Raw genomic sequence first — 23988 nt, forward strand, 5'->3', positions numbered from 1 at the left:
TGGCTGCTGCGACACGACGTGGTCTGTGATTGGCCACAGAGAATGCCGCAGGGCGCCCGGAGAGAAAGGGTGGGAACCCTGCGCCTTAAGAGCCCGCTTTTCTCGACAAATAAAGGTCATAGACACAGTGTCTGCAGGCGGAGCTAACTTTATGAGGATTCATGCTGTCGCGGGAACACCGACGGTGGAGCCCCACGTAGCAAGAAGATGACCCGAAGTTGCTCGGCAGTGGGCTGCAGCACCCGGGATACCGTGCTGAGCCGGGAGCGCGGCCTCTCCTTCCACCAGTGCGTGAGAGCAGCCTCCGCGCTAATTCCCAGCACGGCGAGGCGGGAGGCAGGGCTGGCTGGGACGGGGCGGGTAGGGCGCCATGCCATCGGCGTGGCGTGGCGTGGCGTGACGTGCGTAGCGTGGGGGCGGGGGAGGGAATTGGGCAACTTTGAGGGCTAACGCTTTTCCTCGTCTTCCTGCTCAGTGTTTGCTTCCAAAGTGCTTGCTTTCTCCATTAGCTTTCAGCAGGGGTTACTCGAAAGGAGTCTTGCTTCCTTTCGGGAGACCGGAAGGGAAGGCAGTTTAGAAGAACTGCTGAAGGCGTGCCCTTTCATTAGAGTGTGTGGCTTGCTCAGGAGCATGAGTACAGATCAGTTTGTTATGGAACTGAACTGGAGTCCCCTTTCCCACCGCGCAGGAAAGCCACTTTACTGACTCCAGGTTGTAGTGAAGGAAAGTCCAGTGGTGATTGCAGGGTGCCAAGCAAGGAGAATGGGCAGCCGGTGCCGAAAAGTCCCGAACTCCCTGATGGCTTTTAGGACTTTTAAAAGCAACATTTGGGGTGAGGGCTGCAGGCATTTGGGGTGAGGGCTGCAGGGTGCATGACATTCTGATTGAATGGGGGGTAAGATAACAGTCTGGTGTTTAGAGGATGTGAATCATTGGCCTTATGGTTCTAGCCAGTCTGAGGTCTAAGTACTTGTGGTCAGCAGGTAGTCACCATCCTCCACCAGGTTGAGGGGTTAGTTTTTGCAGAACTACCCAAAGATATGCCATCAGATTGTTTTGTATATCCCTTGAGGAGGAACTAGGACTCTATTTATCACTGAACTATTGTTCAGGCTATCTGGCTTAACTGCTTCCCCCCTACCCCCTACCCATTCCCTAACTCCCCTAACTTCCCTAATTAGTCGCTGCTTGGGTTCGCTCTTTGGAACTCAGGGAAGGCCTAGGAGACTGAATATTTTTGGGTTTTGTTTGTTTTTTTGACACAAAATGGGAGACACAGAGGGCTTTTGTACCCAGGAGGGCCCTGAAGGGACCTGCTCAGTTTCAGATTTTCACCAGTACTGTCATTACCAGTTGTTCAGTATCATTAGCCCAGCTCTGCAAGCCTGGTCCGACTCTGGCTGTAACTGGTTATGCAAGGAAATTATATTTGGCACAAGAGTGGGGCTTATTTTCAGACCGATCTAATTTGAACCCACATCTGTGGTGTAGTCTAGTAAAGGTCATTGAGATCAATGAGAAGTGGAAAAGTGCATAGAATAGATACTCACAGACAAAAAGAAATGTACAGTGTTTTTTTTAAAGTGGTAGCCTATTAAGGCAATATGAGGGGTAGAGAGTCAAACCCCTGACAAAGGACTTTTATGAAAAAATCAAAAAGAGCTGTGTGGGACAAGTGGTATTTGAGTTGGACCTTGAACCTTACCTAGATTGGAGAGTGGGGCGGAAGGAATATAGTATTTAAATAGGAATAACATGGAAAAATATAAAGGGATGGAAAGTGAAGATGTAATGTAGAAGAGTGGGAAAAGTAACTTGGAGACAAATTATCTAAAAAAATTTAACATGTCAAGTTAAGTAGTTTCAACTATATATGGTAGGCCATTTGTAGTATTGCTTAGTTTAAGTAGGGCTGCATCCTCCACCTAAGCTGTTATAATTGTATCCTTTCTTCTCTGGGATTTGTTTCCATCAATTAGTTCCTGTCCTCTTTTTATTGTAAATTGCTCTACTGGTTACTTGCCTAAAAACACTGAACGTGTTCACATGACTTCCACTTTTAAACAGACACACACTCTTGAACCTTTGTGCACCTCTACACTACCCTCCCCTTCCATTTATAACCAAGTTCCTCAAAACAGAAGCATACACCTATTTCCCTAAGTCCTGTTGCCTTTTCACCCTACTGTAGCCAGATGTCTATCACCACTATAATGAAACAGCACTAACTGAGGGTCATTGGTAATCTTGCCAAATCTAAATAAGCGCTTGTAAATCTTTCTCTTGACCTCTTTTAACCTTCAGTCATATCGACCACTCCTTGAAACTCTCATCTCCCATAGCCGTACTGACACTCTCTCCCTCGTTCTCTCCCTTTTCTTTAATTTCTTTCTCAACTTTTTGCTGCTCTGTTTTTCCTGTGCCTTTTTCTTAGTTTCTTTAAATAGGGAAGAACTGGCTTATTGCTTTTATTTGTTTTATATGTTGAGAACCACAGTAAGACCTGCTTAATTAAAAAAAAAAGTGATGCATTTATTACAGTAGTCTGCTATGATTCTTCCAGCCTGATTTCTTCCCCATTCATTCCATTTTCTAGATTTCTGGAAATGATTTTCCTAAAAATGCAAATTTTATCATGCTTGTTCCCTGAAGGAAGGATTTTAATCCCTTGGGCTCTTCAGTGCCTACAAGGTAGAGTCCAAGCTCCTCTGTGAATCCTTTCCTCATACACCTCTCTTCCAATCTGAAATATATTTCTATTATTTTATAATCCATATGTGCGGAATTAAACACACGGAATCGTCTGTCTTCTTGACACCTAGGAAGTTGTAAGCAAGGCAGGAAAGAATAGAGACAGGAAAAGGAGTTAGAATACTATGGTGTTAGTTCTGGTGACAAGGTAATATTGATCTGAAGTAAGGGCTCAGCAAAAAGGTAATCTGAGAAGGAGAGAATTAGTCAACTTGCTGTTGCCTGAAGCCTCCATCTTCAAGCTATGTGATCCTGGAGCTCTTTCCATAAAAAACAAAATAAAACAAAAACAAAGAACCTGAATACATGCCTCTGATATATGGATAGTGATTTATAATAATTTATAAATTTATATATGAAGTGATATACTAATATATATTATGAAACACAAAAATTAGAAGATGAGGCAAAGAGTTATAAAAATGAATTCTAATAATTTCTTCAACTCTCAATAGATGAGTGTAGACTTCTGTGGTGGCCATTGACCTGAAGGATGGATCGAAAGCTTATGTAAGGCATACAAGACCTTTTGTGATCTGACCTCTAGCTATCTCCCATCTATAACTACTCCCAGCTACCTCTGCACTCTCCTTTCAAGCCTCCGAATTAGTTTACTTTTCCAAGCTTTATCAGCCAGAAAGTTCCAAGTAATCATTTCATACCTCTGTGTCTTTTGCATCTGCTTGGAGTGGCCACTCTGCATGGCAAACTCCTATTGACTCTTCAGCTCTAGCTCAGATATTATGTCCTCTGAAGCCTTTCCCAGCATCCCCAGCACCATCACCACAGTCATGAAAGAGGTTGTAAGGACATAAGCAAGGCACTGTGGTTGAAAAGCCTGAATCAAAATGACTCACAAGTGTGGAAACTGTTACTATGAGAATATTGGTGCTCTGTCAAACACATAAATGGCTAAATACAAAGTGGGACTGGCAAGTTAAAATTTAAAGTGTCCCTTTGATTCATTCCCTTTTTGTAGGTATAAAAAGATTAAGAAATTCAATTTATTTCATAACCAAGGAATTTATGCATGATCATTTGGAAGAGTTTTTGCCTTAATTGTTGTAATGACTTCTATTTTTAAACTTTTATTTATACATAACAAACACCTATTACCCATCACTAGGAATAAGCAGATGTTAACATGTTTGCTTTTGTTCTATTTAGAAGAGACTTAAGTTATAGGTATAGTTGAAGCCTTGCCCCTCAATCATTTCTCTCCCTCGCTAGATGTAACCACAGTAGAATTGGTTTTGTTAGCCACTTTTCTGGAAAATATTTGATGTGCAGGATACAAGAAGTAAATCTCTGCTAATAGCATAAAAAAGACATAGTCGATAGGAGGAAGAAAATGGATTCTGTATTACAGTGTAAGCCATTTCATTACTGTGTATATGAGATGGTGATGGATTTGGGATTTTTCTTCTGTCAGAGGTGGTTTTAGACTAGGGAGACATGAATTCCAGTTTTAATTGACTATTTACTGGTAGCTAAACTTGGCTGCTCCAGTCTTGGTTTCATCTTCTGTAAAAGGATAAAAACCTGTCTTGCAGAGTTTTTTAAGACCAAAACTAAGTCTTTAAAATATATATATAGCACAAGGTAAATGCTTTAAAAGTGGTATCAATTGTTAATACCAATTTAATTTTGTCCAGAACGCAAATTAGTCAGTCATGCTGGTTAGACTGCAGTATTTACCAACCCTTTTCATGTCTTTTTGAAAATTGGAAATATTTGTTTAATACTTTGGGGCACACCTACAAAGCAGTTTGGGACTAGTAACTACTTCAAGGGCTCCAGGTGGCCCAGGCCCACCCCATGGGCTAAGGGGATTGATAACTGTACTGAGCAGGCATGCCAGTTGGGAAGCTTTGCATCAGAGAATCAGGCTGGTAATGTAACTTGGTGGACTAGTCAACTTTTGATGGTCCCTTGCATGGTTAGAGACTACACCCAGTCTAGAAATGTGGCCTCACAAACACGTGCCATCAGTTAAGAAAAGAGTCCAGTGAAAACAGAAAGGTGTGCCTCATCTTTATTGGAAAAATAATTCTCTGTACATTCTCTCTTGATCAAGTAGCATTATCTTCCTGGAACAATAAAATAAAAAGTTCCGAAAGTGGAATTAGTTGTTCCTAAGAAAGAACAAACCTTGGATAGTACTTTACCATTTACAAAGTGCTTTTGAACGCATCTGTATCCTCAGGTACTCTTAACTATCGCCCTGGAGGAGGCTGACAGATTGAGAGATGTATCTAATACTACATGGCTAGTAAAAGGGAATTGAGACTTAGAGGTTTACCAGTTCAGTGTTCTTTCTCAAGGTGATTGAGAGAGTATCTCAGAATTAAGTTTTATCATAACTGTCATATCATTTCCCTAACAAGTAGCTAAGGAAATTAAAATTTTCACCAGTTTCATTTCTAACAACTATGTGTTTTAAAGCCTGAGTTAAAATATATAAAAGTCATAGGCTACCTATAGATCTATCTCCAAAATAAATCAAAGAAGAGGGTGCAGGGAATTCCTGGTAGTCCAGTGGTTAGGACTCCGTGCTTTCACTGCTGAGGGGCCGGGTTCAGTCCCCGGTTGGGGAACTAACATCCCACAAGCCACGCAGCGTGGCCCAGAAAAAGGAAGGAGAAGAGGGGACAAATTTCTGAGGGTCAGGAATTGAGGAGTGGATAAGGTGGATGTTACGGAGTATCTCATAAGATTGCAGTCAAAATGTTAGCCAAGACTGCAGTCATTTGAAGCCTTGACGGAGACTGAAGGATCTACTTTCAGAAAGGCTCCCTCACATGGCCTTTGGCCGGAGAACTCAAGTTTCTTGCCAAGTGGACTCTCCTTAGGGCTCCTTATGACATGGCAGGTAACTTCCCCCAGAGAAAAACCATTCAACAGAGAGAGCAAGGACAGATCCTCAGTGCTTTTTATGATCATGTTTAATGCCCACTATCACGTCTGCTTTTTTATATTCCTTAGAAGCAAATTACTAACCCCAGCCCACACTCAAGGGGAGGGGAATTAGGTTCCACTCCTTGAAAGGAGGAGTACTGAAGAATTTGTGGACATCGTTTAAAATTGACATAGGGTTTCCCTGGTGGTGCAGTGGTTAAGAATCCACCTGCCAGTGCAGGGGACATGGGTTTGAGCCCTGGGCCGGGAAGATCCCACATGCCACGAAACAACTAAGCCCGTGCGCCACAACTTCTGAGCCTACGCTCTAGAGCCCGCGAGCCACAACTACTGAAGCCCGCGCGCCTAGAGCCTGTGCTCCACAACAAGAGAAGCCACTGCAATGAGAAGTCCGCACCCCGCCACAAAGAGTAGCCCCCGCTCACCGCAACTGGAGAAAGCCCGCGCGCAGAAACAAAGACCCCATGCAGCCAAAAATAAATTAATTAATTAATTAAAAAAGAAATTGACACAGGAAAGGAAAGACACACATATTAAATTTGAGCAGATTCTGTTAAGTGTAAGCTATGAAGATAGAATGTGCAGGGTGTTTAATAGAAGAATTGTCCACATACAAATTGAAACAGATGAGATCACTTAGATATTGAGCTTTTGGATTTAAATTTATTTTATTTCAGTAAATTTAAAAAAGCACGCGGGCTTTCTCTAGTTGCGGCGAGCGGGTCTACTTTTCGTTGCAGTGCGTGGGCTTCTCATTGCGGCGGCTTCTCGTTGCGGCGGCTTCTCGTTGCGGCGGCTTCTCGTTGCGGCGGCTTCTCGTTGCGGAGGCTTCTCGTTGCGGAGCACGGGCTCCAGGCGTGCGCGGGCTCAGTAGTTGTGGCTCGTGGGCTTAGTTGCTCCACAGCATGTGAGATCTTCCTGGACCAGGGCTTGAAACTGTGTATCCCGCATTGGCAGGCAGATTCTTAACCACTGTGCCACCAGGGAAGCCCGAGCTTTTGTATTTAAAAAGTCAAAGAACTTTGAAAAATGAAATCAGATCAAGTGAATTAAACTTTAATTAACTGGACTTAATGTTTATGTAAAGCAGTTAAATAATAAATCGGTTTATATAATAAATACTACTGTAGTATTACTATATTTTCATGTTAATGGAATTTTAATATGATTGCTGTAGATTTCCAACTGATACCATTCAGCGCTCAAAATGGATCAGGGCTGTTAATCGTATGGACCCCAGAAGCAAAAAGATTTGGATTCCAGGACCAGGTGCTATGCTATGTTCCAAACACTTTCAAGAAAGTGACTTTGAGTCATATGGCATAAGAAGAAAGCTGAAAAAAGGAGCTGTGCCTTCTGTTTCTCTATACAAGGTATTTAAATCTAGGTGTAAACAATATTAAATTTTACAGAGCCTTTACAAATCAAGACAGCTCACATTACAGCTAGATTTTACAGAGATAAACACAAAACCAAAAACCTAGGACTTAAAATAAATCCTATAATACACTTTAAATGCCTAGAAAATTAGTTTTTTAAAAAAATATATATGTAATATTAGTAATTGTGCTTTGGAGCTTTTTAAAAAATAAAAATAAAGCATATACGGGACTTCCCTGTTGGCCCAGTTGTTAAGACTCTGCGCTTCCAATGTAGTGGGTGCGGGTTCCATCCCTGGTCGGGGAACTAAGATTCTGCATGCCATGTGGTGCAGCCAAAAAAGTAAATAAATAAAATGTATAAATGTAAACCATATGTCTAGATATACATAAAGGTTACTAAACTGATCACAAAAATCAACTAGTAGATATAAACAGCTTTAGAATTCAGGCTTTTGTTTAAGTATGAGACAGTTTTCACAATACTTTGAAATTATCTACCCCCTCCTTTTTTTGGCTCTCCCCAAAAATGTTATTGATCTTGACCAAAAACATACCTGATTGTTAGCATTGATACAGAAAGAGGTATACGGAAAATAGAAGACTTTCTATGAGTCAGTCATCAGTATTGGTGTTACAGTCTTATGTTTCTTTTGATTGCTTTTATTTTATCCCAGTCACCAGTATTGGTGTTACATTCTTATGTTTCTTTTGATTATTTTTATTTTATCCTTTTACCCCTTAGCCACATGCTCATCTATGACTCAATCACTGTCTGCAGTCTGCAAATAGTCATCCAACTGTTCTATCCTTACTCTACCCTCACCTTCCTCTTATTCATTGGAGTCTCCTTCTTTCGGTATTGTTTTACCTTATTCCCTCTTTCAAAAGAATATTGTTGGTATCAAATCCAAACTCATAAGTTCGAAGAGCTTTCTGTTAGTTGATTTGTGCATCTCTAACTGCCCTGAATTCTCTTTTTGAACCACATGTACTTACCCTCTGTATATATGATAAATTGACTTGCTTTTATGCTTTCGTTTAAAATCAATAATAGTTACAATTTATTGGGACCTACAGTGGTCCAGGCACTGCACTAGGCGATTTACGTAAAGTATCTTATTGTATCCTTAAAACAACTCTGTATTATTATCCACATTTTATAAGTGAGAAGATAAAGGATTATAGATGTTAAGTCACAGCTAACAAGTGAGGGGAGCCAGGAGTGTTAATTCCAAAGCCCATGCTCTGTCCTGTGCCTTCCTGTTTGTGCAAATAACTTCCCTGTCCCCTCCATTAAACCATGTTATTACTCCTTCAAAGAACAACTCAAGGGGCTTCCCTGGTGGCGCAGTGGTTGAGAATCTGCCTGCTAGTGCAGGGGACACGGGTTCGAGCCCTGGTCTGGGAGGATCCCACATGCCGCGGAGCAGCTGGGCCCGTGAAACACAACTGCTGCGTCTGCGTGTCTGGAGCTTGTGCTCCGCAACAAGAGAGGCCGTGATAGTGACAGGCTCGCACACCGCGATGAAGAGTGGCCCACACTTGCCACAACTAGAGAAAGCCCTCGCACAGAAAGGAAGACCCAACACAGCAAAAATAAATAAATTAATTAATAAACTCCTACCTGCAACATCTTCTTTAAAAAAAGAAAAAAGAAAAAGAACAACTCAAAACTCCTGTGAAACCTTCCCAAATTACCACCACCTTTCTCTAGTTACTTTAATCATTTCGGAAACTTTCAGCATCATGTTACTATTTCTGTATAGAAGCCAAAAAAAACAAAAACGAGAACAAAAATCCCAAAACTTGTTTACATTATCCCAGAGATCATATATTTTAAAAAGTCAGAGATTATGACCTTTTCTTTCATAACTAACTCTCCACAGCAACCAGGTGAGTGCTTTGTATTCAGTGGTATTTTTATAGATAGTCATTGTGTGATAATTTCTAAAATAAACTTCACTTTCTATTTGTGTCATAGGTTCTCCAAGGTGTACACCTTAAAGGTAAAGCAAGACAGAAAATCCTAAAACAGCCACTTCCTGATAATTCTCAAGAGGTTGCTACTGAGGACCATAACTACAGTCTAAAGAGACCTCTCACAATAGGAGCAGAGAAATTGGCTGAGGTGCAACAGATGCTACAAGTGTCCCGAAAAAGACTGGCTTCCGCAAAAAACTACAGGATGATCAAGAAGAGAAAGGGCTTACGATTAATTGATGCACTTGTAGAAGAGAAGCTACTTTCAGAGGAAACAGAGTGTCTGCTACGAGCACAATTTTCCGGTATCTTCCCTAATGACCTGTAATACTTACAATGTAGCTCTTAATTTTTCTGAAATATCATTACATATTTATTTTGTATTGCCAATGGAAATATGCTTTTAGCTGAGAAGTGAAAAGTCTCTAGCATAAGCAAGAAGAATGAAAAATAATCACCAAAATCCTTTTATGATTTTACAATTTTAAAAGTAATATGTTTGGGCTTCCCTGGCGGCGCAGTGGTTGAGAGTCCGCCTGCAGATGCAGGGGACGCGGGTTCGTGCCCCGGTCCGGGAAGATCCCACATGCTGTGGAGCGGCTGGGCCCGTGAGCCATGGCTGCTGGGCCTGCGCGTCCGGAGCCTGTGCTTCGCAACGGGAGAGGCCGCAACAGTGAGAGGCCCGCGTACCACAAAAAAAAAAAAAAAAAAAAAAGGTAAAAGTAATATGTTTATTACAGGAGAAGCAAAGAAATGTATAAATAATAAAAATAACACATAATCCTACTACCCAGAAATGAGATCATATGGTTTATACCATATATTGTACTTTTCACTTCTTTTTTTTTTAATAAATTTATTTATTTTTGGCTGTGTTGGGTCTTAGTTTCTGTGCGAGGGCTTTCTCTAGTTGCAGCGAGTGGGGGCCACTCTTCATCGTGGTGCGCAGGCATCTCACTGTCGCGGCTTCTCTTGTTGCAGAGCCCAGGCTCCAGACGCGCAGGCTCAGTAGCTGTGGCGCACAGGCTTAGTTGCTCTGCGGCATGTGGGATCTTCCCAGACCAGGGCTCGAACCCGTGTCCCCTGCATTGGCAGGCAGATTCTCAACCACTGCGCCACGAGGGAAGCCCTGTACTTTTCACTTTCTAAAAATATTTAAAAATTTTTTTTTTTAATTTATTTATTTATTATTTATTTTTTTGGGCTGCTTCGGGTCTTAGTTGCGGCACATGGGCTCCTCGTTGTGGCACTCAGGCTTCTCTAGTTGTGGCATGCGGGCTCTCTAATTGTGGTGCGTGGGCTTAGTTGCCCTGTGGCATGTGGGATCTTAGTTCCCCAACCAGGGATCAAACCGGCATCCCTTGCATTGAAGGATGGATGCTTAACCACTGGACTACCAGGGAAGTCCCTACTTTTCACTTTTTATAATCACACACTTGTCACTGCAAATTCTTTGTAAACAATTTTAACTGCTAGATAATTTATCACTAAAGTCTTTTTTTGCAGTGAGTTGAACTAGATAATTTGCAAAATCCCTTTGAGTTTGAAAATTGTGTTAAGTCTCCAAATTTTTTTCTGTAATACTCTATAGAGTATATATATGTTCATTGAAAGACTACCTAGTCTTCTTTGTGAACCAGGATATTTGAAGAGGGGCAAAGTAAGAATTGCCAACTTACTCTCTGATGAAAGCAGCAGAGATTTTGGATTTGCATTCTGGTAAAAGAAGCATGTCCTTTTCTAGACAAGAGTAGGTATCTCCAATGGAAGAGAGTATTTTGTGTTTTTCCAAGAGGGGAATATAGGTTATAAATAGGGGTCTGCACCAGGAACAGAGGTTTTTTTTTTTCTCTCAGTGGTAGGGAAGATTGTTCATTCTGAATAGTTCCCTATCCCCCAAAATATTTCTTGTGTCTAATTTTCACTCTCAGATAAATGATGACCAGGGAACAAACTAAAACTGATAAATGTCCTCATAATCCAGAGACTTAATTTATCCATTTATGTCATTTTCTTCCCTGTTCCTCTAAAAATCTCCACTCAGGCTGCCAGTGAATAGTAAAACATAACGACTGAAGTTGACACATTTTTCGTCCCTCTTTGTAGTGAAATGATCCAAGATGAACAGGATAAATTGGTTAACACTCTCTAAGATTGGATAGTAACCTCTGAACAAACTCAGTTAAAATGTAACTATTTGAATTTTGGTGCTTATCACATTTTATATCCAAATGCTATGGTCTATGCCTGAAAATGTTACTGTACACATTTTTCATCACAAAGAATAAATTTATTTTAACAGATTTTAAGTGGGAGTTGTATAACTGGAGAGAAACAGCTGAGTACTCCACAGAAATGAAGCAATTTGCGTGTACACTCTACTTGTGCAGTAGCAAAGTCTATGATTATGTAAGAAAGATTCTTAAACTGCCTCATTCTTCTATCCTCAGAACGTAAGTGAATTACATTTTAGATATTAAATAAAATAAACATTTTGTTCTTTCACTGTAGTTTATACATTAATGCTATTAGTATTCATACTCTCCTTTTGTCCACTTTCTCTTTTTAAAAACTTCTAGGTGGTATTTGCATGTTATCACAGTCGATATTTCACCCACAGAATGAAGACATATAGGCTGACAAATTTTTTTGCATCTTTCAGTTGGTAGAGACACTCTGGGTGGTAAAATCTAAATCTTGAAATATTGGAATTTCTCAGACACTTCAGTAGTTTTAATATGTGACTAATCTAGAAAATCGAGAACAATTGATTGGTATCTAGGTTGATACCATTGGTTTGAGGCAAAGATCAAAAATCTGAATTTTTCCTAAGCACTGTAGTTGGTGCCAATGCAGGCTCTCCAGAGACCAGATTATGAAAAATAATTTTTTAGAATTTGTGGTCAAAATACATAGCTATATTTATATTCTCTTAGTGGGAAGCAAATAACAGTGACTTTTATAGTAATGCCTTATAAATTTAATACTCAATTTTTACTGTTTTTTTCATCACAGGATTTACAGATTCTTTTATTTTTATTTATTTACTTATTTGACTTAAATGACAGAAATGTGTTATTGCCTCACAGTTCTGGAAGTTAGAAGTCCAAAATCAAGGTGCTGGCAGGGTTAGTTCCTTCCGAGGGCTGTGAAGTAAGGGTCTGTCCCATGCCTGTCTGCTTGGCTTGTAGATGGTGGTCCTTCTCCCTGTGTTTCTTCACATCGTCTTCCATTATCCATGTATGTTTCTGTGTCCAAATTTCCTCTTTCTATGAGGACCCAAGTCATGTTGGATTAGGGTGTGCCCTAATGACCTCATTTTAACTTGATTACCTCTGTAAAGACCCTATCTCCAAATAAGATCACACTCTGAGGTACTGGAGATTAGGACTATGATATATCTTTTTTGAGGGACACAAGTCAACCCATACCAGTCACTTTCCTGCTGCCCAAGCCTCCCATTACCCATAGACTTCTTCCTGTGGCTCACTGAGCTTCTGTGATGTGATGTGGCTCCTGCTGGACTCTGCGGCTCATCTCCTGCCTCTCTCCCTGCCCTCTTAGATTCCACATTCCTATTGTAAGGCATTTCTTGCTGCTTCCTTACCTTCGAGACTTACTAGTCCATCTGCCTGAAATGCCCATTCTCCCTGTTAGTCCTGGAGATTGGTCCTCACCCTTCAGGCTCAGATTAGGTATCACATCCTTTCTGAATCCTGGCCTGCCATTCTTCCGATTCTGGACTAGGTACCCTCTTGCACACACAATGTGGAACTGAATCTTAGTACTTAACACTGTCTTCCCCGCTAGACTGTGAGCTGCCCAAGTATGAGGTCTGTGTCTGGTTCTTTGTTACACCTCCTGCCCTGGAGGGGTGCCTGGAACACAATGGTCTGTTGATAAATATTTGTGGACTGAAAGGATGCCTGGATGGTTGTTTAGGATTTTGAACAGATGTAAAGAAGAATTGCATTGGACCTCAAATCGCTGTCTAAAGAGCAGCACTTCATTTAATCCACTGCTATTGGGGCAGAGGCCGCCCAGGAATGGCAGGAGCCTTCTCTCCTGGAAGGTGCTTCTTGGTTTCTTATTGCTTCAACTTTAAAACAGACTCATAGGGGCTCTGGGCTGGAGAAACTCCTAGAGATCGTGTAGTCCAACCTCCTCTTTTTTTTTTTTTTTGCGGTACGCGGGCCTCTCACTGTTGTGGCCTCTCCTGTTGCGGAGCACACGCTCCGGACGCGCAGGCTCAGTGGCCATGGCTCACGGGCCCAGCCGCTCCGCGGCATGTGGGATCTTCCTGGACCGGGGCACGAACCCGTGTCCCCTGCATCGGCAGGCGGACTCTCAACCACTGCGCCACCAGGGAAGCCCCAACCCCCTCATTTTAAAGAAGGGGGAAACTGAGGCTTGGTGGGAGGAAGGACCTTGATTATTATGAGGGTTCTTTTTTTTCCCACTTGGGGGGAAACTTCTCTTCTTTTAAATTGAGATGTAATTGACACATAACATTATGTTAGTTTCAGGTATACAATGTAATTATGTGTTTGATATTTGCATTCGATATTTGTATATATTGCAAAATGACCACCAAGATAAGTCTAGTTAATATCCATCACACACATAGTTACAAATTTTATGTGTCTGTGATGAGAACTTTGAAGATCTACTCTCTTAGCAACTTTCAGATATAGGTACAGTATTATCAACTATAGTCACCATGATGTACATCACATCCCCTTTAAAAAAAAACATGAATGAGAATTTTCCTCCACACATACTATTAACATAATACTACTACTAACAAATTTAGAAATGAGAGAAAAAGGAGGAAAATTCATTAATTGTTCCTCTAGGTTATATTTAAACAATTACTATTAACATAGGGAATTTTCTTCCAGTCTTTTTTCTGTGCTTAGATTTACTAGTTTTTTACATAGTTATGATCTTGAATAGCTGCAGAATATCAGGTAGTCGTACCCTACTTAACTTTGGCATTCTCCAACTATTGGACATTTATATTGTTTTTATTTTTTGGTTGTAACTGCTGTTTTGTATATTGAGATGAACATTTGTGTATAGGCTGATTCACTCTCTTCCATATGTGATTTTACCATTTAGGCCAGATATTACACTTATTTATAAACGTCTACTTTCTGGTAAGCAGGGGACATTTTTATAGACACTATGTTGCTATCACTTCCACGTGTTTTTTAGTCAAGTCCTCTCCTTTGCACTGGTTTTAAAGCATTAGTTACTGATTTTACACTACGGTTTATGTGAGACATTCCATACGACTTCTCATCTCCCCCCCACCCCATCCCCCATGGTTTTCTTCATTTCTATAGTTCTGCATCAACTCCTGAATTAAGTCTTCTCTGGTAATTCCAGCTCACACTGATCTTTTTTCTCTTCATGTCATTTTTCATTTTGTAACCTTTGCTGTGTCATTATTTTGATTTACAATTTTAGTACTCAAAGGGTTGCTTATTTCTTTGGATACTTTGTCTGAAACTAAGTTACCTTGTTTAATGTGATAGTAATACATGCTTAGTATAAAACATTGAAACAATATGTAAGTATATAAATACCAGAAAGTGAAAAATATTTATAATACTTCCATTCCCCTAATCCCACAAAATAACCAGTTAGCAATTTGGTATGTATTCTCCCAGACTTTAAAAAAAAACTATCCATCACCCAAATTTTGTTTTCATGGCCATCTATTATTCCAGCATATTAGAAATACCTAGATTTTATACTGAGAAATCTGAATGGTCAAAATTTTTTATTTGATTACATTTCCCTTCATTTCCCCTGTTTATATCTATTTTCAGCACATCTGTGCTTAAGTATTAGATGTCTAATCATATTGAATATTCATTTATTCAAGAAACATTTATTGATCATGAGCAGCCAGTGAGACAGGAGGAAAACCAGGAGATTGTGATGGCCTAGAAGCCAAGTGTAGAAAGTATCTCAAGGAGATAGTATTGCACTGTGTCAAATGCTGCTGGAGATCAAGTAAGATGAGGACAGTCAATTGACCATTGGATTTTGCAAGATGGAGACATCAGTGATGACCTTGATAAAAGCAGTTGCAGTACAGTGATGGAGAGATAAGCCTGGCTGAAGTGGAATCAAGAGATACTGGAAGGCAAAGAAGCAGAGACAGTGATTATGGACTCTCTCAAGGAGTTTTGCTGTGAAAGGAGAAGAGAAATGTGTCCGTAAGTGGAAGGAACATAAATGGAGGGGAGGATATTTGATGAGATAGCAGATGCTGCACCTTGTTTGCCTGCTCGTGGGAGTGATCTAGTGCAGATAAGAAAATCAGTGATGCACAACAGAAAGGATAACTGCAGGAGGGCAACATCCAACACTGCTATGGAGGGAGGTCTGGCCTTAATTAGGAGCAGGGACAAATCATGCGTCGAAACAGGAAAAAGAGAGAGATACAGATGCAACAGGTTAACAGATTTGGTGGTAAGAAAATGAGTGTTTATCGAATTGCTTCTATTTTCTCAGTGACATGAAGTTAATAGCTAAGAGTTGGGGAAGGAAGCATTAGAAGTTTGGGAGAAAGGAGAAAATATGAATAGTTGTTTTTTCCCTCCATGATAATGGAGAAACAATTGTATGGATGACAGACCAAGCCAGACTTACATTTTAAAAAACCCTTGATTCAGTTAGATAGGTACCTCACTCACTCATTTCTAACTACTATTTCTTCAGTTCTTAGCTACTATCAGTCACCTCCCTAATTTTCTCTGTACTGAAGTTGGATTCTTTTTCAGTTCTCCCTTGAATTCTTTATGTCCAGAACCTTCCCACGGCTCTGCTTCTTATAATTCCAGAGCTTTGGGTCTTTAAGGTAGTTTGTTTTCACAGCTCCTTTGAAATAATGTCATAGCACCCTCAGCTTTCCTAATTATAATAGTGATACATTTAGTATGATCTTAGTAGATTTTTTCTGTTCCTAATTTAATTTTCTATTTTGGTATTCATTGCAGTTTAGTAAATTAGCTCCCTGTATAGGTGAGTTGATGTGAGAGCTTCAGAAATAACCAAGACAGTGGGAGGAGCTAATAGTCTTAAAAAAGAACACCCAGCTCAGCATTATGGCTCTTCAGCACAATATTTTTCCTAAGCAGAGCTTTAAGCTACCCAAGTGACTCCCTATAATTATTCCATAACTAAGCTAATGTTTAATTTAAAATATATTGATGAGTATGTCAATTATAATTGGTATAAACTGTCTGAAGGACAATTTGGGAATGTGAATTATATTTAAATTGACTCAATTATGTGCACCTGCGGCCCAAAACTTCTTTAAAAGTTGAGTTCATTTATTCTAATACATGCATAAGTAAATTTACCCCTGCATCCTACTCCTAGGAATTGCATAAATGACATAGATATGTATAAGTGTATGTGTGCCCACAAACACACATTGTGTTGCTCTTTGTATTGTTTAAAAATTAGAAACAACCTAAGTGTCCTTCAATACAGGTTGGTTCAATTATTTATGCTTTAGTTTTACTATGTGTACACTTAAAATATTGCTGTAGGTCAGTAGTTAAGAACATGCAAAAGTATGTCTATAACATTACTATAGTAAAGAAAAATAGGTTCAGTATAATTTTTGAAAATTATATCTAGTTATGTATACATAAAGAGATCTGGAAGAATGTCCCTGAAATATCAAGTGATTTTTTAAAAATATCTATTTATTTATTTATTGGAGTGTAGCTGATTTACAATGCTATATTGTTTCAGGTGTACAGGAAGGTGATTTAGATATACATATATATATTCTTTTTGGGATTCTTTTCCATTTTCAGTTATTACAAGATATTGAATATAGTTCCCTGTGCTATACAATAGGCCCTTGTTGTTTCTCTATTTTATATATAGTGGTGTGTATCTGCTAATCCCAAATTCCTAATTTATCCCTCCGGGCCCCCACCCCGTGCCACCCCTTTGGTAACCATGCGTTTGTTTTCTATGTCTTTGAGTCTATTTTTGTTTTGTAAATAAGTTCATGTATTAACAGTGATTTTTACTTTTTTGCACTTTTCTATATTCTTTCAGTATTTTAAAAAATGGATGTGTCATTTTATACAATCAGAAAAAGTTTTTTTTCATTTTGAGTGGGGGAAAAAAGTTGGTTTGAGAGAGAAATCAGTCACTTCCCTACAACACTAAAAACTTGGTTTGAGTGTTTCTACTCTCAGTTTTAAAAACTTAAAAAGAAAAAATCAACAAGTCCACATATTTTTCTGCCTGAGAAACATCATTCTAGTAGTTCTGGACATTAAGATACCATTTAATTTTCATTTAAAAAGCAAGCTCACCGGAACATAAGCTTTTTTAACCTATTTAAACTAGAACTTTTACCTTGAAGCATTAAGTAGTTTCATTAGATACTTACTGCACATGTAACATATTTAGCATCTTTAGTGTTCATTTGAGAATCCTACTGCAAAAGAATAAATTTTAAACAACTGATTAAAATTTGGTGACACACTTGAAAAGGCTTTTCAATGTACTAGTGGGCTGTAGCACCCTGGTGGAGAGCCACTATTCTGTTTTCTCATTGTCTTATTATTTTGCCCTGTTTTTAAATATAAACAACTGATTAATACTTTTGTCTCCTAAATAGTCAGAGTATGTCTTTTGCATTCTGTAACTCTGTTTTTCAGATCTGTTAGTGCATCTTGAAATAAATTTAGTGGGTCATAAGTGGCATTAAATTTTGTATATACATTTATATACACACGTATATTTGTACCTGGCATATAGTAAGGGTAGATTGTGTTCATGAAACTTCTTGGTTGCAGCAAAATATTTGGAAAGCCCTGTCCTGAAATACTTCTGGAAGTACATTAAAATTTCTATTAAATAGAGATGGCTGTCCAGGAAGAAACCTTGGCAGCCTGGAATATAGCCCCAAAATCAGAAATTCAACCTTAAAAAAAAAGTCATTTGAGTTATAAAAGTAAACTTCAGTGAAGATGAACACTTCAGTCTACCTCAGAATCCATTTAGTCTTATTTTAGACAATTATTAAACTTGGCTACTTCCTTTCCTGATCTATAACAAATTAGAAAGTGTAAATTAGAACTGAGTGAAAAGAATTCTGTCTGTTAGTGACAGACACTAACAGAAATAGAAAAGAATAATCAGCAGTTTGGGAAGATCAAAGAAATACTATGAAAGAACTCCTAAGATAAAGATAATAGCGTAGGTACTTTGGATAGGAGCAAACAGATGCAGACACTCTATTGCCCCAAAGGGCATAATTCGAAGAGCAGTGAGAAAAAGCACTGAACAAGGGCCTCAGGAAAGCTGGTTTTCACATTTGTGCATGACTAGCAGCACAACATGGGCCAGGCAACTTAACCTCTCCCTCTTCCTCCCAGTTTCCTCATCTATAAAATGGGGTAGATGTACTAGCTGTTCTCAGTTTCCTTCCCCCTCAACAGTTTTCTCATCTCAGTGAATGTACAGGTAAGACTGGTTTATGATCTAAATTACAAACACATCAATGAGAACAAACTGGGTAATTGATTTTTATTAAGAAGTGAGTAAGAAGTTAAAAATGTTGTGGTATGTTTGCATCTTCGGTTGCTATTCTGTGTTTCTAAGTTTCTCTATTATCTATTTTATCATAACTATGAATATATGCTTGAAATGTTGATAGAATTTGGCTACTATACTTGGCTTTATTTCAACAGCGATTTGAGGCTACTTTAGTAGAAAATGCCATTTAAGGCATTTTCCCTTTTTTAATTTCTTCATTTGTGTTTTATGTTTTTCATTTTTTACATTTTCTAGATGGCTGTCCAAATGCAAACCCGGTCCAGGTTTCAGCAGCAACGTTTTTTCTTTTCTTCAACGAAAAGTAGAGAATGGAGACCAGCTATATCAGTATTGTTCACTGATAATAAAAGGTATATCTCTCAAGCAACAACTTCAGTGGGACCCCAGCAGTCACCATTTGCTAGGGTTTATGGACTTTGGTCTTGGCAAACTTGATGCTGATGAAACGCCACTTGCCTCAGAAACTATTTTGCTCATGGCAGTGGGTATTTCTGGTCACTGGAGGACACCTCTTGGTTATTTTTTTGTAAACAGGACGTCTGGATATTTGCAAGCTCAGCTGCTTCGTCTGACGATTGGCAAACTGAGTGACATAGGGATCACAGTTCTAGCTGTCACGTCTGATGCTACAGCTCACAGTGTTCAGATGGCAAAAGCATTGGGGATACATCTTGATGGAGACAACATGAAGTGTACATTTCAGCATCCTTCATCTTCTAGTCAACAGATTGCATACTTCTTTGATTCTTGCCACTTGCTTAGATTAATAAGAAATGCATTTCAGAATTTTCAAAGCATTCAGTTCATTAATGGCACAGCACACTGGCAGCACCTTGTGGGGTTAGCAGCACTAGAGGAACAGGAATTATCAAATATGGAGAGAATCCCAAGAAAACTTGCAAATTTGAAGAACCACATACTGAAAATGAATTGTGCTGCCCAACTCTTCAGTGAGAGCGTGGCCAGCGCGTTAGAATGTTTGCTGTCATTAGGCCTGCCTCCTTTTCAAAACTGTATTGGTACCATCCAGTTCTTACGCTTAATTAACAATCTGTTTGACATTTTTAATAGTAGGAACTATTATGGAAAGGGACTTAAAGGACCTCTATTACCCGAAACTTTTAATAAAATCAACCATGTGTTAATTGAAGCCAAGACTATTTTTGTTACATTATCTGACATTAGCAATAATCAAATAATTAAAGGTAAGCGAAAACTGGGATTCCTGGGATTTTTGCTTAATGCTGAGAGCTTAAAATGGCTCTACCAAAATTACGTTTCCCCAAAAGTCATGCCTTTTCCATATCTTCTGACTTACAAATTCAGTCAAGATCATCTGGAATTATTTCTAAAGATGCTTAGACAGGTATTGGTAACCAGTTCTAACCCTACCTGCATGGCATTCCAGAAAGCTTACCATAATTTGGAGACCAGATACAGATTACAAGATGAGGTTTTTCTAGGTGAAGTAAGCATCCTTGACATTTCAGTTGCTCGAAGGACGGACTTGGCCCTTTGGACAGTTCAGCGTCAGTATGGTATCAGCGTTATAAAGACTCTTTTTCGCAAAGAGGATATTTGCCAAGACTGGTCTGACTGTTCGCTAAGTGAGGCATTACTAGACCTGTCAGATCATAGGCAAAATCTTACCTGGTGTGCTGGTTATATTGCAAATAAGTTATCAGCTCTTTTAACATGTGAGGACTGCATCAGTGCACTATATGCATCAGATCTCAAATCCTCTAAAATTGGATCACTGTTATGTGTTAAAAAGGAAAATGGCTTGCATTTCCCTTCAGAAAGTTTGTGCCGAGTCATAGATATTTGTGAGCGAGTCGTAAGAACCCATTCAAGGATGGCAGTTTATGAACTACTACTTCCTAAACAGAGGGAATTTTATCTTCAGCAAAAAATATTACATGAGCTTTCCGGGCATATTTATCTTTTTGTAGATTTAGATAAGCATCTCTTTGATGGAGAAGTGTGTGCCATCAATCACTTTGTAAAGTTACTAAAGGACATAATAATCTGTTTCTTAAAGGTCAGAGCTAAAGGTGTAACTCAGTACCCTTTAAAACACCATTCAGAAAGAACTGAAACGAAAACTTTGTCAAGGAAACACTGGTCATCTTTACAGAATTACAGATGTTCAAGTTTTGCTAATACCAATAAATACAGGCATTTGCTAAGGAACGACGGCTGTCTGTTCAAATGAAGGACCTAAAATATATATATATATATTTTTTTTTTTTTTTGCTGTACGCGGGCCTCTCACTGTTGTGGCCTCTCCCGTTGCGAAGCACAGGCTCCGGACGCGCAGGCTCAGCGGCCATGGCTCACGGACCCAGCCGCTCCGCAGCATGTGGGATCTTCCCGGACTGGGGCACGAACCCGTGTCCCCTGCATCGGCAGGCGGACTCTCAACCACTGCGCCACCAGGGAAGCCCGGACCTAAAATATATTAAAATTTTTATTAAAAATAATTGGTCAACATTTACTTTAAAATTCAACTTACTATATTTTTCAAATTGACCATTCTGCAGAGTGGACAAGTTTGTGGTTCCGACTTAGGAATTTCTATCATGCGTATTATCAAATCTGCTCGGACTTTGGTGGAACTTGCAAGCATTTCAGAGTTACCCAAAATGTAGAAAGCAGTAAGTCAGTCAGTAGGAACAGACTAGCCAACAGGTGCTGTCTTTGAATTTACTGTTATACGACTGATTAATCTGACTGGACATACTTCGAAAACAAGGGAAATAATGACGAGGAGTCACCAAAACATCGACCCTTTTTATAAAGACTACATTCCCTAAAAGAGCTTTGGTTTTCAGCTCTTAAGAATGTTAACACTAAAAAAAAAAAAAAAAATAGAATGCCTATCAAACCTTGAATATAATCTTTACTTACACATGAAAATTAGGCTAAATTAAACATCAGACACCACCACCATCAAAATCCTTTTGCTGGGGTACCCTAAAATAGAAATCATTATGCTTTATCAGGCAGAAGGTAAACACGAACCATGAGATGATTCCTTGTGCTGCAACCAAGCTGGGAAATGTTGTCTGGGGAATACATAGGAGATGTAATCTTCACAGTCCATTGTCTCTGGACTTCAAAATACTACTTTCAAGTAATAAAATAGAGTGGATACTTACTTGACTCCTGTTGGAGGAGCGCAGTGCTCATCAGAGAATGAAAAGAAGCCCTTATTTCAACTTCTCTTTCTGAAGAGGAAAATAATGAAACATATTTTCAGTGTTGAATAATGGCATTTCATAGCATGTGATTAATAAATTGGAAAAAGATGGTCAGTTGAGTCAATGAGAGTGAAAAAATTTGTCTTAATTACATAATGAGTTTTTTCAGAAATTTAGCTTAATCTGAAGATGGAAACATACTAAGAACAATATTCTCCATTCTCTAATACCCAGATCTGAAACGATAAATAGAAAAACATTTGTTTCACAAATGGGAGTATTTTAATGGAAAAAGAAGAAACAAGCACATTTTTTGCCTGTGTATGTAAAATATCTACTCTTATTGTCATTGAGTGAATGTTCACAAAGTACAGTTAATATGAAAACTTAAAGTTGTAAAAGACTAATGAGTAGGTGAAAGTTTAGTTTTATTAGTTGAAATTCCCCTTAAATAGTGTATTTTGATATATTTCTGCTGGTTCTACCTCAAACAACGGCTTCAATTCTGAAATGTAACCAGAGTTGTACTGTACTACATTTTATGAGGGGCTATTGCTGAGAAGTCTAAATATTGTGGGTTTTGTTTTGTTTGCAGTAGAATGAGTTTAGATGCACTGGGATAAATCTTATTTAAAGGAAGCCTGTTTATAGATCACCACCTTTATCTTATTGCTTATATGAATCCAAGTTTTGTACTTGATCTTTACTTAAAATTAGGTTCATATCTGTAGCGTCTTATGTTCTTTGCTGTTACATTTCACTCACGTCCTATATATTCTGTAATTTCTTAAAATAGTGTTTTGCGCTGTTTAAGTGCTGGATAAATTGGACAAACTTTGAAGACAAGAATCTTTCCATCACTGCCATTAGCACAGTTAATTGCTCTTGCCCTAGTGAAGTGGTACAAGTGTGATGTCAGATTTACTTGATATGATATGCTTGACAGTGAAATTTTTTAAATAAATTATTTGTTCATATTTGATTAGGGTAATTTAGTTTACAATTTCTACTCAACACCCTTGTTCTTTTTTTTTTTTCCCCCTTCGGAGAAAACAGACATTCCTTTCAGAAATTTATTCTTCTTACTTTCAACAAATAGTGCTGGATATGCACATGCAAAGATGTTAACTCTAAATGGAACAAAGACCCAAATGTAAGAGGTACAACTGTAAAACTCTTAGAATAAAATAGAGTATATCTTGGAGACTTGGATTAGGCAATAGTTTCTTAGATATGACACCAAAAGCACAAGCAAAACAAAATAAATTGTAGTGCAGCAAAATTAAAAACTTGTGCTTCAAAGGACACCATCAAGAAAGTGAAAGACAACACACAGAAAATTTTTGCAAATCATATATCTGATAAAGGACTTGTATCTAGAGTATACAAAGAACAATAATAAAGGACAAATAACCCTAATTTTTAAATGGGTAAAAAATATGAATAGTTATTTTTCAAAGGAGATACACAAATGGCCTGTAATACATGAGTATGTGCTCAACAAAATTAGCCGTCTGGGAAATGCAAAACAAAACCACAGTGAGATGTCACATCACACCCACTAGGATGGCTATAATAAAAACGACAGGTAACAAGTGTTGGCAAGAATATCGATAAACTGGAACCCTCATACAATGTTGGTGGGAATGCACACTTTGGAAAACAGCCTGGCAGTTCTTCAAAAGGTTAGTTAAATGTAGAATTGCCATGTGACCCAGCAGTTCTACCAATGGGCATACACCCAAGAGAAATGTACAAATTTCATAGCAGCATTATAATAGCTAAAAAATGTCCAACTGATGAATGGGTAAATAAAAAATGTGTCGTACCCATACAGTGGGTCACATGGTAAGTGTATGTTTTACTTTATAACACACTGCCTGAACTGTTTTTTTTGCAAAGTGATGTACCACCATGCAGTACTTCAACCAGTTATGTATGAAAAGTTCTAGTTCTTCTGCTTCCTCCCTAGCTCTTGGTATTGTCAGGGTTTTGTTTTGAATTAGCCATTCTAATGGGTGTGCAGTGATATGTCACTGTGGCTTTCAGTTCCATTTTTCTAATGACTAATGATGCTGAACATCTTTTCATAGGCTTATGTGCCATTCACAGTCTTCTTAGGTGAAATGTCTGTTCAAGTCTCTTCC

General features: G+C 38.8%; 1 protein-coding gene across 3 annotated transcripts; it reads left to right on the forward strand.

Moving 5' to 3' along the window:
- Nucleotides 1-30: 30 nt before the first annotated feature.
- On the forward strand, nucleotides 31-22823 carry THAP9 (THAP domain containing 9). 3 transcript variants are annotated; one of them, XM_067736436.1, is made up of 7 exons: nucleotides 34-287; nucleotides 2597-2691; nucleotides 6848-7043; nucleotides 9034-9337; nucleotides 11335-11485; nucleotides 18873-20858; nucleotides 21090-22823. In XM_067736436.1, the coding sequence occupies exons 3-6, from the start codon at nucleotides 6900-6902 to the stop codon at nucleotides 20851-20853; spliced, it is 2580 nt and encodes an 859-aa protein (XP_067592537.1). In that variant the 5' UTR covers nucleotides 34-287; nucleotides 2597-2691; nucleotides 6848-6899; the 3' UTR covers nucleotides 20854-20858; nucleotides 21090-22823. The 3 variants fall into 3 exon arrangements, with proteins under 3 accessions (XP_067592538.1, XP_067592537.1, XP_067592536.1); XM_067736435.1 differs by lacking the exon at nucleotides 2597-2691 and having other exon boundaries at nucleotides 38-287; XM_067736437.1 differs by lacking the exons at nucleotides 2597-2691; nucleotides 6848-7043 and having other exon boundaries at nucleotides 31-287.
- Nucleotides 22824-23988: the final 1165 nt, after the last annotated feature.

The sequence above is a fragment of the Pseudorca crassidens genome, chromosome 4, assembly GCF_039906515.1.
Source record: "Pseudorca crassidens isolate mPseCra1 chromosome 4, mPseCra1.hap1, whole genome shotgun sequence".
In the NCBI taxonomy this organism is placed as follows: Eukaryota; Metazoa; Chordata; class Mammalia; order Artiodactyla; family Delphinidae; genus Pseudorca; species Pseudorca crassidens.